The sequence below is a fragment of the Arachis ipaensis genome, chromosome B3 (assembly GCF_059453495.1).
Source record: "Arachis ipaensis isolate K30076 ecotype BB chromosome B3, ASM5945349v1, whole genome shotgun sequence".
In the NCBI taxonomy this organism is placed as follows: domain Eukaryota; kingdom Viridiplantae; phylum Streptophyta; class Magnoliopsida; order Fabales; family Fabaceae; genus Arachis; species Arachis ipaensis.
The window spans coordinates 137,880,248-137,892,363 of record NC_142438.1 but is presented as its reverse complement, the minus strand read 5'-3'; the positions used below and the strand labels follow the sequence as shown (position 1 = coordinate 137,892,363).

General features: G+C 32.2%; 2 protein-coding genes across 6 annotated transcripts; both read right to left on the bottom strand.

Moving 5' to 3' along the window:
* Positions 1 to 1,524: 1,524 nt before the first annotated feature.
* LOC107631310 (uncharacterized) lies at positions 1,525 to 6,549 on the bottom strand. The gene is made up of 20 exons (XM_016334717.3): positions 6,495 to 6,549; positions 6,294 to 6,399; positions 5,759 to 5,796; positions 5,644 to 5,666; positions 5,359 to 5,465; positions 5,213 to 5,264; positions 5,037 to 5,121; positions 4,605 to 4,695; positions 4,236 to 4,274; positions 4,074 to 4,138; positions 3,918 to 3,980; positions 3,699 to 3,754; positions 3,541 to 3,614; positions 3,335 to 3,427; positions 3,144 to 3,245; positions 2,852 to 2,932; positions 2,652 to 2,740; positions 2,534 to 2,549; positions 1,972 to 2,082; positions 1,525 to 1,872 (listed from the first exon to the last, which is right to left on the bottom strand). Exons 2-20 carry the CDS (start codon positions 6,384 to 6,386, stop codon positions 1,753 to 1,755), a joined length of 1,398 nt encoding a protein of 465 aa, XP_016190203.2. The 5' UTR covers positions 6,387 to 6,399; positions 6,495 to 6,549; the 3' UTR covers positions 1,525 to 1,752.
* A 1,427-nt stretch (positions 6,550 to 7,976) lies between these two features.
* On the bottom strand, positions 7,977 to 11,755 carry LOC107631311 (Radical SAM superfamily protein). Of its 5 annotated transcripts, none has more exons than XM_016334719.3 (9): positions 11,503 to 11,755; positions 11,344 to 11,426; positions 10,735 to 10,837; positions 10,412 to 10,509; positions 10,128 to 10,258; positions 9,719 to 9,827; positions 9,221 to 9,412; positions 9,001 to 9,137; positions 7,977 to 8,558 (listed from the first exon to the last, which is right to left on the bottom strand). In XM_016334719.3, exons 1-9 carry the CDS (start codon positions 11,696 to 11,698, stop codon positions 8,270 to 8,272), a joined length of 1,338 nt encoding a protein of 445 aa, XP_016190205.1. In that variant the 5' UTR covers positions 11,699 to 11,755; the 3' UTR covers positions 7,977 to 8,269. The 5 variants fall into 5 exon arrangements, with proteins under 5 accessions (XP_016190205.1, XP_016190204.1, XP_088364970.1 ...); XM_016334718.3 differs by having other exon boundaries at positions 11,344 to 11,432; positions 11,503 to 11,752; XM_088508844.1 differs by having other exon boundaries at positions 10,128 to 10,268; positions 11,344 to 11,432; positions 11,503 to 11,730.
* Positions 11,756 to 12,116: the final 361 nt, after the last annotated feature.

Here is a 12,116-nt window from a genome sequence, read left to right as displayed (position 1 = left end):
ACTTCCCAAACAGGCTCATGTGTAGTAGTACTAAGAGGAAAATACCAAAATAGTATTTGAAGTTTACATCCTTGATAAAAAAAAATCTCAAAAGATGTTAATGATAAATAAGTTATCGAAAAATTTAAAAATGGGATAAAAAAATTATATTAAATATATATTTTAAAAAAGATTTAGAGATCATATTTTGATATAAATTTTTACAATCATTATTAAAAAATTAAGATCTTTTTATTTTTAAAATTTAGTAATTTTATGTCAAAGTGAATTTTTTTAGAAAAATTTAATTGTGAATGATAACATTTTTTTAAAAAATTAAAAAAAAATCTAGAGATTAAATTTTGTTTTAAATTTTTTTATTGTGAATGATAACATTTTTTGAAAAATAAAAAAAATTTAAAGACCAAATTTTGTTCTAAATTTTTCTATGCACTTTCTAGATATTTATTCAAATATCACAAAAGATTAGATCAAATGGATAAACTATTTACTAATTAAAAAAAAAAATTTTGTTTATTTACAAAAAAATATAATATTTATTAGTTATTTTTATCACATTTTTAGATCATTCAAAGATTATTTTATCGATAATATCTTTAAAAAATTTTGTATCATCTTTTTTATACCAAATTAATAGTTAACCCTTAAAACAAAAACAATTCCGTGAAACCCAACGTCATAGTTCTAACAACTAAGATATAAAACAAAGGTTCTAATAGAAGTCACGAGTTCAATAACAAAATTCATTCCATTAGATAACATGGGTACTCCTTTCAAAAGAAATAAAGTACCAATCTACCACTGTCTTTCTTTTTCAGAATGGCAATGCAATTTTTGACAAAAATAAAGATCTATTTCGATTTTTGTTTTTGATTTTTATGAGATAATATTGTCTTTCTGTAATACTATTGTTATCTGTTAATAGAAATCGTTGATGTATTGTATTAACATTTTGAGTTAGATGTTAAGTGACAACATAAAATAGACAAAAATTGATTTATTCCTAAATCTAAATTAGTTAAAGACTTATTTGTCTTTATTCATTCCAATAAAACAACATCATTTTGATGTTAAATTACTTAAAAGTCTATTTATCAGAAATCTATTTGTCCTAAAAAAAGTTTATACAATTTCATTTTTAAATTAATTTATATTTATTATATTAATAATTTTTAATAAATTATTTAATGTATAGTATAATAAATATAAATTAATTAATAAATTAATCAAACTTAACATATAAACAAATTAATAATTAATTTAGTAGTATTATAGAATTATAATTAGAATTTAAAATCTCTTGTCCTCCTTATTATATAATAATAAATGATATATTATTAGACATTAAAAAAATATATTCTTAAGGTCAAAACACATTAATCTTTATCTATTTTTTTTTCTTATTACTATTTTTTTTATATAAAAACATTCAAACCTACTTAAAAGAATTTTTAAAATTACAAGATAAAAAGCTACGGCTCTACAAGTAATATCAAATATCACTCATTATTTATTAGCACATGCTTTAAAAAGTAACTACTTTTTATATTATCTGTCTGAATAGTCATCTAAAAAACAAATGTACGATTATGTAAAAAAGTTTTATAATATCAGTTCTAGACGTATAATATACACAATTCATTACGTAAAATGGTTACCATTTTAACTAAGAGCCACTACCTACGTATATCGTTTGATCTGAGAGAGTTGTGAGTAGAAATTTACAAATTCAAAGCTGGGGGGGTCAATAGGTTAGACATGCAACTGATGGCATCTTCCGCGTTTCTTCTTCTCAGGAGTTTCGTGCACTTGCGCTTTTCTTCCAAATATCTTGTACTGATAATTTTCAAAGGCAGCAGAAACAGCACCAACCTACACCATCATCATCATCATCAACAACAACAATAATAACTACTTGTGAAAATATAATACTTTTGCTGTGGTTTCTTCATTTTGTCACCAGGTACTAACCAGTTCAGGCTTCTTACTGTATACCCTCACTATGATGTCTTTGTTGAAAGCTGGCAACAAATGACTGATGCGATAGTCTGGGATTGGGAACTTTTCTTTGCTCTCGTAATCCTGGTCAATGGAGAAAAAAAACTGTTATGCTCTTCACTATCGAACTCAAAGTTACATCTAGAATATGCATGATATAAGATGCAGTTTGGATTTTGTAATGTGATGTCTGTGGGCTAAGCTTGGTTTACAACTTGGAAGAATGTTCAAAATGAAGAGACAGATTATACTTTGCCAACATGCAAATCGAATAGCACATGGAGGAATGAGGATTATCAAAGCCATTACAAAATTTGGATTGCAACATAACAATATCGAGCAATTACAGGTATACCATAACCACCTATTGGCCAAAAAATTGATTACATACATACTAATAATCTTTCCAAATTAGACTATTTTGCTTGCCTTTTGTTTAAGTTGTTACATGTACTACAAGATTTGCAATCACCATTCACACACCAACGTGCAAAAGTTTAAATGAAATATAACTCTAGAACATAAATAACTGTACCTTGAAGAATTTAATTCTGGATCAGGAGATTCATGCACAATAAAGAAAGAACATTAGTCAATGCCCATACCATATAAGAAAGTGCTTTGACTTATGTCACCATTTCTTTGTCAAGTACCTTTCGAGAGGGTTTTCTGTTCCGTATGTCAAATCAATTTTAACATTGCTCACAGCAACATCATCTTCCTTCAAATTTATGCCATTTGTCTGACAAGCCAAAAATTAAAAAACTGATATATATCATGAATAATAAAGTAACGAACCCCCTCTCTGCCAAAATAAATAAGCAAATAACTAGTTAAACGACTATTTGTGAACCTGGGAACAAACAATATCCTGGGGTGTGATGTTTCTGAAGTGGTCAAGTCTGTCCTTTGGTACTGAAAACTCATTGCAGAACTACAAAGTGGAGTAAAATGATATAGTTTAAATAACATGTTAGCATGCGCTGATGATGATAATTATCTACTAAGCAATACTACAATGCTACACAGAAATATTCAATTCTCATGTCCTGTAAAATAGACAATAGTAAAGGAGAAAAGACAATGAAAAAAGAAACAAAGATAGAGAGTTAAGGATCTATGCTAGAAAATGTAAGGTAGAATACCTGGTATATATCTCTTCTGCGAATGCGTCGGATCAAGTCTTGGGATTCCTTGAGCTCTTCTCGAGGAGAAATCTCAATTGCTTTAAGAATCGAGTCATCTAACTGCAATATATGGCAAGAGAGAGATATTTCCATGGTGCTACTGCTACGTTCGAAATCCCAACTCCAAAAAATTTAAAATTATTACAGACCTTCCAAAATTCAGATGGTTGATGAATTGAGGAGGCAATATCAAGATATGGGTTTGCTTTCACCAGCGCATCTATGACCATCAATTCTATTGCCTGATAAAGGAAACAAAAGTCAACATTGAAGTGGTTTTCTCTCGTTGAAAGGCGGAATAATTGGATTTTTGCTTTTGCATCAGTGAAGTTAGTAAAATACTAAAATCACTCACTTGTACTTTTGCATGTGTATAGACAGTTCGATGCAAATCAGCCCGCGTTGCAAATAACTTGTGAATTGTCAGATCTGACCAACATGTCAAACTGAGATAACATACGTACCATAACTTCCACCCTAACAATGATATCAAAATTTTCAGAATGTACTAACAATCTTTGGCACGATAACATATTTCATCGTCAATGACTTGCATTGTCTCCATCAATCTGCAAAATACAGTAAAATTATTTTCAGTTATCATCCCTTTTGAAAAGAGAAACTGGATAAAATATGGATGCTTCTGCATAGTTCAGGAATCAATAGTAGAGTAACATTTCTGCACAAAAGAGCAATCATTGTCAAACTCAAAGCATTCATCCTAATAAATACCTTTCAGGCTGAAAGTTGCAACCTAGGCCACAAGCACGACAATCACGAACAATGTAGTCAAACCTGAAAATAATGAATTTTATAGTACTATTATCAAAAGCACACATATCAATAACAGTCACACAAGACGAGGAAGAAAGGCAGAAAAGTATGTACTTATCAACATCAATTCCATTGCGACCATTTGCCACAATATCATACAAGAACTGGTTTCCCTTTGCCTAAGAAATTCAAAAAGGAAATTTTAGGAGTAGTAAGATGGTAGAGAGCAAATAACTAACATCCAGAAGAGAGACAATTAGAATTAGGAAGACCTACATTTTGTGTAGGATTGCCACAGCTTGAAGTGATCATTTCCTGCCACAATTTAAAACCGCATCAGAGCTCCTTATCTATAAACTGGAATTTTCTAACTATAGATGTGTTATATGTACAGAAAGAGAAACATAAGAACCTCAACAAGTAAAATAGTTCAAGGAGCCAAAACATATTAGATTACAAAATAGCAGAAATGTAATGATGTTAATATGGTCCAAAAATAGAGTATCATTGCACTCCAAGAATTTCTTAATTGTGCAACATGTCAAGAGGAACTGCCCTTTCTCACCGATCACAGAATGCTGCTTCAAAAAACCATGAAACAGAAGTACGAGTGTATTCATTTGATAGCACACACTAAGGTCTAACCTTCACTTTCTTGAGGAGTTCAGGATCAATATCAATATTGTGTTCATCAACCATGTAATCTATCATCTTCGCTGACATTTTCTCATGGGACCTGAAAGTAATGTTAATTCAAAAGGATGAATTCTCAACCAACACATAGTTGCAGGTTCTAGAAAATCAATTTAACTCCTTAAATAGAAATAAACAAATCCAGAAAATATGTAAAAGTTACTAAGTCATAATGACAGAATCCGTTATATCTCTCTTCAGTTTAATGGATAATGTGAAGCAAGTCCCACAAACATTGCTATATTTCTTTGTTCTAGTTATAGACAATATAATTTTTAGGAATGTTGTTGGAAGAAGCAGGAAACATGTGCTATTAATCATGTGAAGAAACTTCAATGTACAGAAGTCAGAAAACCTGAGTTAACAAGAATATCGTAGAATTACCATTTGTCACCATTAGAGACCCGGGGAAGGAACTTGCCCTCAAACATGTGGCTGAAGGGACCATGGCCAACATCATGCAGTAATCCTAGGCAGAATATCATATCATATTAGTAATAATAACAAAATAGCGGAATTAGAAGTGTCAAAACAAATAACTCTCCAAAGATGTCAGGTACCAGCAAGCTTTACTGCCATCACATCACAATGTTCAATACCAAGCTCTGGGCCCTAAAAGCATAGTAAGATTGTTTAACAACATAATCTCATATCATCTTGCCAATAACAAGCATATAGCAACACAAGGTAGTTTATATATATTTACTTGGTATTTTTTTATTATGTCAATAGCTTTGCCGGCAAGCCAATAAACACCAAGTGAATGCTCAAAACGAGTGTGTACAGCTCCAGGGTAAACCATATGAGTTAGACCTGTATTACATTAAAATCAAAGATTCAAAGTTAGGGCTTAATTTTGATCGACTAAGTGCAGACTTCCTCACAACATCTATATGCTCTGCCATAAAACTATATACTAAAGTTGATAAACATAGAGTTATTTCATGAATCCTATTTGACTACTTCATTCACATGTAGTAAGTTGACTCACCTAGCTGCTTCAAATCACGAAGTCTGCATAAATTTAAAACAAGAAAAAAAAATAAAGTTAAAAGAAGTAAGAGAGTTAAGTAGTAGTAGTATATAGTTTGACTATGCGCACTTGCCTCTGAAATTGTTCGGTGTCAACAAATTTCAAGAAAATCTGCAATGAACAACGAGAATTTCAGGTTCAACCAAAATCAACGGAAACAATAAATGATGAAAAAATGTACCACCAGAAAAGGCTAAAATAAAAATAGTCCATCCGGTTTCTGAATTTACTATTATTACAACTTTCTCATAGTGAAAATCTTCATTTATTATTCTCTTTCACTTTCGATTAAGTTTAATCTTGTTTCAACCGATGTTATATTGTTGATCATAAATTCACAACTATACGCATACTCCTGAGGATTTCCGAATCTTCTCTTAGTTAGAGGATTACACTCCATCACGGAAAAATCTCATTCATACATACAACTATTCAGTTTACAGCCACAGAATCTACACCTAATGTTATAAGTAAGCAAAAGTGACCAGAAACACGAAGAGGAAAAAAATAACAACAAGCGAAGCAAAATGAATTTAGAGAAAATTTTGAATGAGAGTTATGTTCCATTTTTTGTTCCTAAATAGTATATAAAAAAAGCTGTTGATTACCGGCTCGAGGAAAATATTGCCATGGACGTTGTCGCGAACGTGCTTGAGCAATGTCCTTTCAACAGCGACGACGTCGTTTGCAGGAGCAGCCATTGAATGCTGATTGCTGAGCAACAACAACGAGTGAAGCAAAGAAGAGAATGAATCGTGAGGCTAGAGAGAGAGAGAGAGAGAGAGAATGAGAAGAGGTGTAACCGTAACTGTAACTGCAAAGGGGAGAAATGGAGAACCAGAGAAAGAGTGCGGGTTCTGGTTACGTATTGTTCAATGTTTTATGTTCATCAACATCAGGTGAAAACCCCGCCAAGTTTACATTCATTCCTCACCTCAAGATGAAGCGCGTGCACCACAACTCCCCGAGCAAAATATCAATTTCCTTTCCCTTTGCTTCGCTAAAAATTCAAGCTAAAAAAATTAAAAATTAAAAAAAAAAATTATGTGTGTGTAGTAAAAAAAAGTTAATTATGTGTTGAAAAATAAAAAAAGGTCAATTAACTATGTAGTTATCTCAAAAGTCATAAAGCATAAACATTTGGTTAAATAGCATTATTAACCCAACTATGCCGAAAATGACATAGAAATTATTTAATTATTTTATTTTTTTCTGTATTATTTTGTTTTATTTTGGTGTTGAACTTTTTTTTTCAAAAAAAATACCGTTAATTATTTGTTATTTTCATGTTTTAATGCAATACATATTGATTATTCTTTTTTTATCCTGCACAGAATGTGGAGCACAATTAACAATGAAATATTTATATTATAAAATTAATTATTATTAACTAAAAATATCTTAGTAAATAATTTTGCAATTAAATTCCTAACTTTTATTTTACTTGAGTCTTAGGGGTCATGCAGATAATCGGAATATATGGCGTTGCTGGTTTCATAAGCAGCACTTGATGATGGTTGCAACTTGCATGTAGTAATTTAAGGAATATTAACTACTCAGTTTTACGAACAATCGCACTATTAATATTACTTGGTTTAGTATACAGACCCCGAACGTTTTTTAAGTTCCCATGTAATGATTATTATTAATAAAAAAAAATGTAAGAAGAAAAAATATTGAAAATGGATCTTTTTAATTGTTAAAAAAAATTGACAACCTAAAGTATGATTCTTAATCTTCATTATTTTTTCTCTCATATTTATTTTTGATTCTACTTATAAAATTAATCGTGAGAGATCACACTTTACTCTTTTAAATGTTAAAAAAATAAAGAGAAATGGAGAAGATCCATTCCCAAAATGATTGCTTGTTGACGGTGAAAAGGACCTAGTAAGTTCCCTAGGCAAACACGTTACACTAACTAAAAAAAAACACTTGAAAGCCCCTCCTCTAAAGTTGGACACCTGTACCTGGGAAGAACAAAAGAATATTCTATGCTCACTTCTTTAGGATAAACTTAACCAACAAGAAATGCAGGTGTTAATGAACTAAAAATAAAAGCGTGTTATGTTAAAAAATGCCTTGTTTTCATTATTATTATTATTATTATTATTATTATTATTAGTATCATGTTAAAAAAAATAAATATATATATATATATATATATATATATATATATATAGAGAGAGAGAGAGAGAGAGAGAGTGGCTGGCTCACAACCAGCAATAGATCACAGTTTACAGATGGAAATACTAGCCAGAGTCGTGCCAAAAAATGTAACATATGCAAGAGCCACCACAAGTTTTCCCTTTATTAATCAAATAATCTGAAAATGCAAGCAAACAAAACGTGATACAACACCAGAGTTGACCAAAGAATTTGGATGCTCCACGGTTATGAAAATATATCATACATCATATATCAAATTTATTGTGAACAGTAGGGATTTCCAATATGGAAATAGATAAATATAACAATCCGACTAGCTAGTGCTAAATAAATTTTGCTTTCTCAATGTCAAGTCTATGTGGGATTCATCTAATAACTGTTGGACAAATTTGTAGCCACATCTATACGTAAAGAATCAAGCTGAATTTCCAATAGCCATTTGGAACTGCTGTGGTACGCGGAGCAACGGTGCCTGAATGGTGCCGGGCTTGCCTAACTGACCACAGGCAGCCATCTGATCGTCGCCACGACTGAGCCGCAAGAAGACTGTGCACCCTCCACCGGCCAATGTGTTCCGGAACTCAATCATCCTCTCCTCTTTTGTTGGTCTGAAGAATGATCCACTATGCGGGTTGAATGAGATGAGATTGATCTTGCATGGAATTCCCTTCACAAGCTCAATTAGCCTCTTTGCATCGTCATCACTGCATAAAAGATTACAAGTTAAGGGGGGAAAAACTACTGAGCAAGGGAAAAGGGAAAGTCACATAAAGATTTCATCAACAACAAACGACCCATATTCCACTGGCTGGAAGAATATAGATATATGGATGAAGATTTTAAACTTAACAGCCACTAGTCATAGAACAGATAGAAGGAAAAAAGGTGCTACAAAATTTTATTAAATATCATGAAAAATCCTACTTAAACATTAAGCTACAAGGAACCGCCAATATAATAGCAGAGCATCATGCAATTTGGAATTCTTTGCTCCATTCCAATTCAAAATCTTATGGATTTTAATCCTAAAAAGTCATTTATGACCCTGTTGTGTGTGGACCAAACAAATTATTCTGAACTGAAAGTCTGAAAAATAGTTTGTCTGGCAACATGACAATGAACACTAGGGGGCAAAAGCAAACTAACCTGTCATTAATTCCTTCAAGCATCACATACTCAAAAAGAACTTTATAGTTGCGTTTCGAGCAAAGCTCCTCCCGAAGAGTACCCAGAAGCAAGTCCAACTTATACTTCCGATTTATAGGCATGATCCAATTTCTCACCTGAAATATTATATTCAAGTTTGATCAACCCTCCCTCCCTGTCATCAACTTTTTTTTTTTCATGTAATTAATAATAAATTTACCTCATCAGTAGTGGCATTCAAACTAACAGCTAAAGCACACTTGGATTCATGAAGGAAACGTCTGAGCTGTGGAACAAGCCCACTGGTAGAAATAGTGACCTTGCGGGGACTGAATTGAAGCCCTTGCTCATCCACCATAATATCTGCAGCTTTAATGACATTATCAATGTTATGTAGTGGTTCTCCCATTCCCTAAAAGAAATATATAGCTGGTATTAGCATGTAATCAACAATAACATAAAATCAAAAGTTTAAATAGGGACTCATGGATAATTTTATATGTTAGGAGACAGGAGTAGCGAAAATAAAAGATAGAATATCTTTCCCCTCATATTTTAGAGATATTTTTCTATCACCACATTGACATGTTAATGTATGAAGTGTGAACAGAAGTAGCAGTCTATTATCTAGAATTTAAGAATACAGTACAAATTCTGATCTATGCAGACTGTTGACATGAGGTAAGCTTTACAACTGTCAACAAAATTATAGACCTACCATAAAGACAACATTAGTGATGGAACCAACTTCACTGGTAAGCATTCGACGGGCAAAAACTGCCTGTTCTACTATTTCTGCAGCAGTAAGGTGTCTCCTGAGACCCATTCTGCAAAATATTTAGGTGTGTTTCAAACTTGCAGGCAAAATAGAACAAGAACCAAGATTCAAATGTGATAAAACTGGACCAGCGAACAAGTGAGTGAAGGAAAGAACAGTAAAACAATAGAGGAATTATGCGTTGTTGCTACTTATTATAAATGGTTACAAGTGTTAAGGTCCATTCTAGAGACCACTATCCTCTCTTAAATCCTAACTACTCATATACCAGCTAACTCCTAACTAATCAGATGTTTGATTCCTATCAGAATGTAGCCAGTAAATTGATCACAACAGAAAAAGAAGTTACCTTCCAGTATAGCAAAATTGGCAATTCATGGCACAACCAACTTGACTTGAAACACACACAGTGGTCCTGCCTCTATCGCAAGGTATGACAACTGTTTCTACAACCATCCCATCATCCAATGCGAACAAAATCTGCAATATCCTGTGAGATTAACAGTCAACACGAAGACTCTCCAAAAATGCATCACAAAAGAGTGGGAAAAATGGATTGCAACATGGATTAACAGATGAACGTATGCTGTAAGAAAAATAGAAGGCAAACACAGTGGGAAAGATCATTTCAACCTTCCTAGTTCCATCAGCCGCTGTGCGAATTTCTTTCAAAGAGAGTGCCCTGAACTCAGCTTTTTCACTCAGCATCTTCTTGAAATCTTTGTTCAAACCTACATGTTTATAACATTGGTATATAAATTACATTTATTAGTAAACTAGAATCAGAATATCTAAGCGAAAGTTGATAGAAAATCATGAGTTTTAACTCATTCAGTTGGAGGATCTGAAAAAGATGGACATTAGCATGATTAACTTATTGAACAGTACAAATTTTCATAAAACAAATGATTTGAACTCGCTTAAATACATGAAGGAGAAGATGGTGAATTATGAACCTTCCAGTTCATCAGTATGAAAAGCCCAAATATCGTTTCCATACATACGCTTCCATAACATCATTGCCTGCCCGGGTCTGTATCCATGAGATTGAACCCATTTCTGTGCAGTAACAACAAAAATTGAGAAATCAAATACCCATTTTTCACAATATATCTCTCTTTGCCTGCTCATGACATGTTCAACAGAAATTCAAGAATAAAACAATTCTACCCGTGAAAGATATAAACTAACCCATTATCATCAAAGATTGGGTAGTTTTGTCAACCGTTTTGGATAGCTTTGTCAACTACCCCAATCTTCAATGGATATTGAGCTAGTTTATCTCTTTCATGGTTAGAATTGGCTGTGCATAAATCTTTGGTTGTCATAAATAGTAGTTTATTCATAGAACAACATAAGATACCGAAACTAAAACTTTGACTTTGTTCTATCCATATTCCATAAAACCTGAAGCAAGCTTAAGAACTGGCATGTCTTACTAACAATAACATATTATTTGAAAATCATCTTATTTATAAAAAAAAAGTACATAGTTTAAGTAAATGAAAACAATTCATATCGAAAACAATGATAAACGAAAGTGAAATTAAAACAACGAAACATACTTGGAGTTGAGTATAAGTCATCCCTTTAAGAAGCACCTTAGAACCATTCCATGGAATTGCATTTGCAACGCAGTCGCCTTCTCCTGCATCTAAAAAATATTGACAAAATTAAAAAGGGAAGTAAAATATTTTTAAAATTATAGAGCGTTAAGTAATGACCAAAATCAGAGAAGTGGTAATGAGAAGAAGAGGAAGAAGATGGAGCTGAAAGAGTTAGGCGGCGGGAAGTAGTGAGAAACGGCGTAGTTAGGGTGGTGAAAGAGCGAGGGAAGGTAGGGATTATGGAAGGAATAGGGTTGGGTGGCACAAGTATCGCCATTCCCATGCGCCTCATCATCCAACTCCTCATACTCATGCTTCATTTCCTCTTGCACTTCCCCATACCCACTCAAAATAACTTCATCCAAATATCTCATAACACATACTTTTTTATTTTTTATATTCAAATTAATTCATCAAAAAGTAAAAATTTTGTTTTTTTTTACAATAAAAGAGTAAAAAGAACTTGCACAAAAATGGACACACATAATAGTTTTACCTTTTACAATTAAATTCAATTATTAATAAGCTAGATTTAATTTTTGTGTGTTGATTTAATTAATTTATTTCGGTCTTTTGAAAACTGAATTCGCGATCAAATCGATCAAATTAGATGTTTAAAAATTTAAAGGTTCAATTCAAATTGAACTAAATCAAAAAGGAGTATTAGGGGACAGTAGGTTTTGTGATTTGTACCCATCAATTAGTCATTATTAATGATGTGAAATTATATC

Excerpts from the sequence above, each read along its gene's own strand:
- LOC107631310 (XM_016334717.3), bottom strand. The coding sequence starts at position 6,386 with ATGGCTGCTCCTGCAAACGACGTCGTCGCTGTTGAAAGGACATTGCTC. Across the intron at positions 5,265-5,358 it reads ACATAATAAAAAAATACCAA|GGCCCAGAGCTTGGTATTGA; the intron begins GTAAATATATAT and ends CTATGCTTTTAG. Across the intron at positions 3,615-3,698 it reads ATGTTATCGTGCCAAAGATT|ATCTGACAATTCACAAGTTA; the intron begins GTTAGTACATTC and ends CATGTTGGTCAG.
- LOC107631311 (XM_016334718.3), bottom strand. The coding sequence starts at position 11,698 with ATGAGTATGAGGAGTTGGATGATGAGGCGCATGGGAATGGCGATACTT. Across the intron at positions 10,259-10,411 it reads CGGCTGATGGAACTAGGAAG|ATTTTGTTCGCATTGGATGA; the intron begins GTTGAAATGATC and ends AGGATATTGCAG. Across the intron at positions 9,138-9,220 it reads TGAATGCCACTACTGATGAG|GTGAGAAATTGGATCATGCC; the intron begins GTAAATTTATTA and ends ATAATATTTCAG.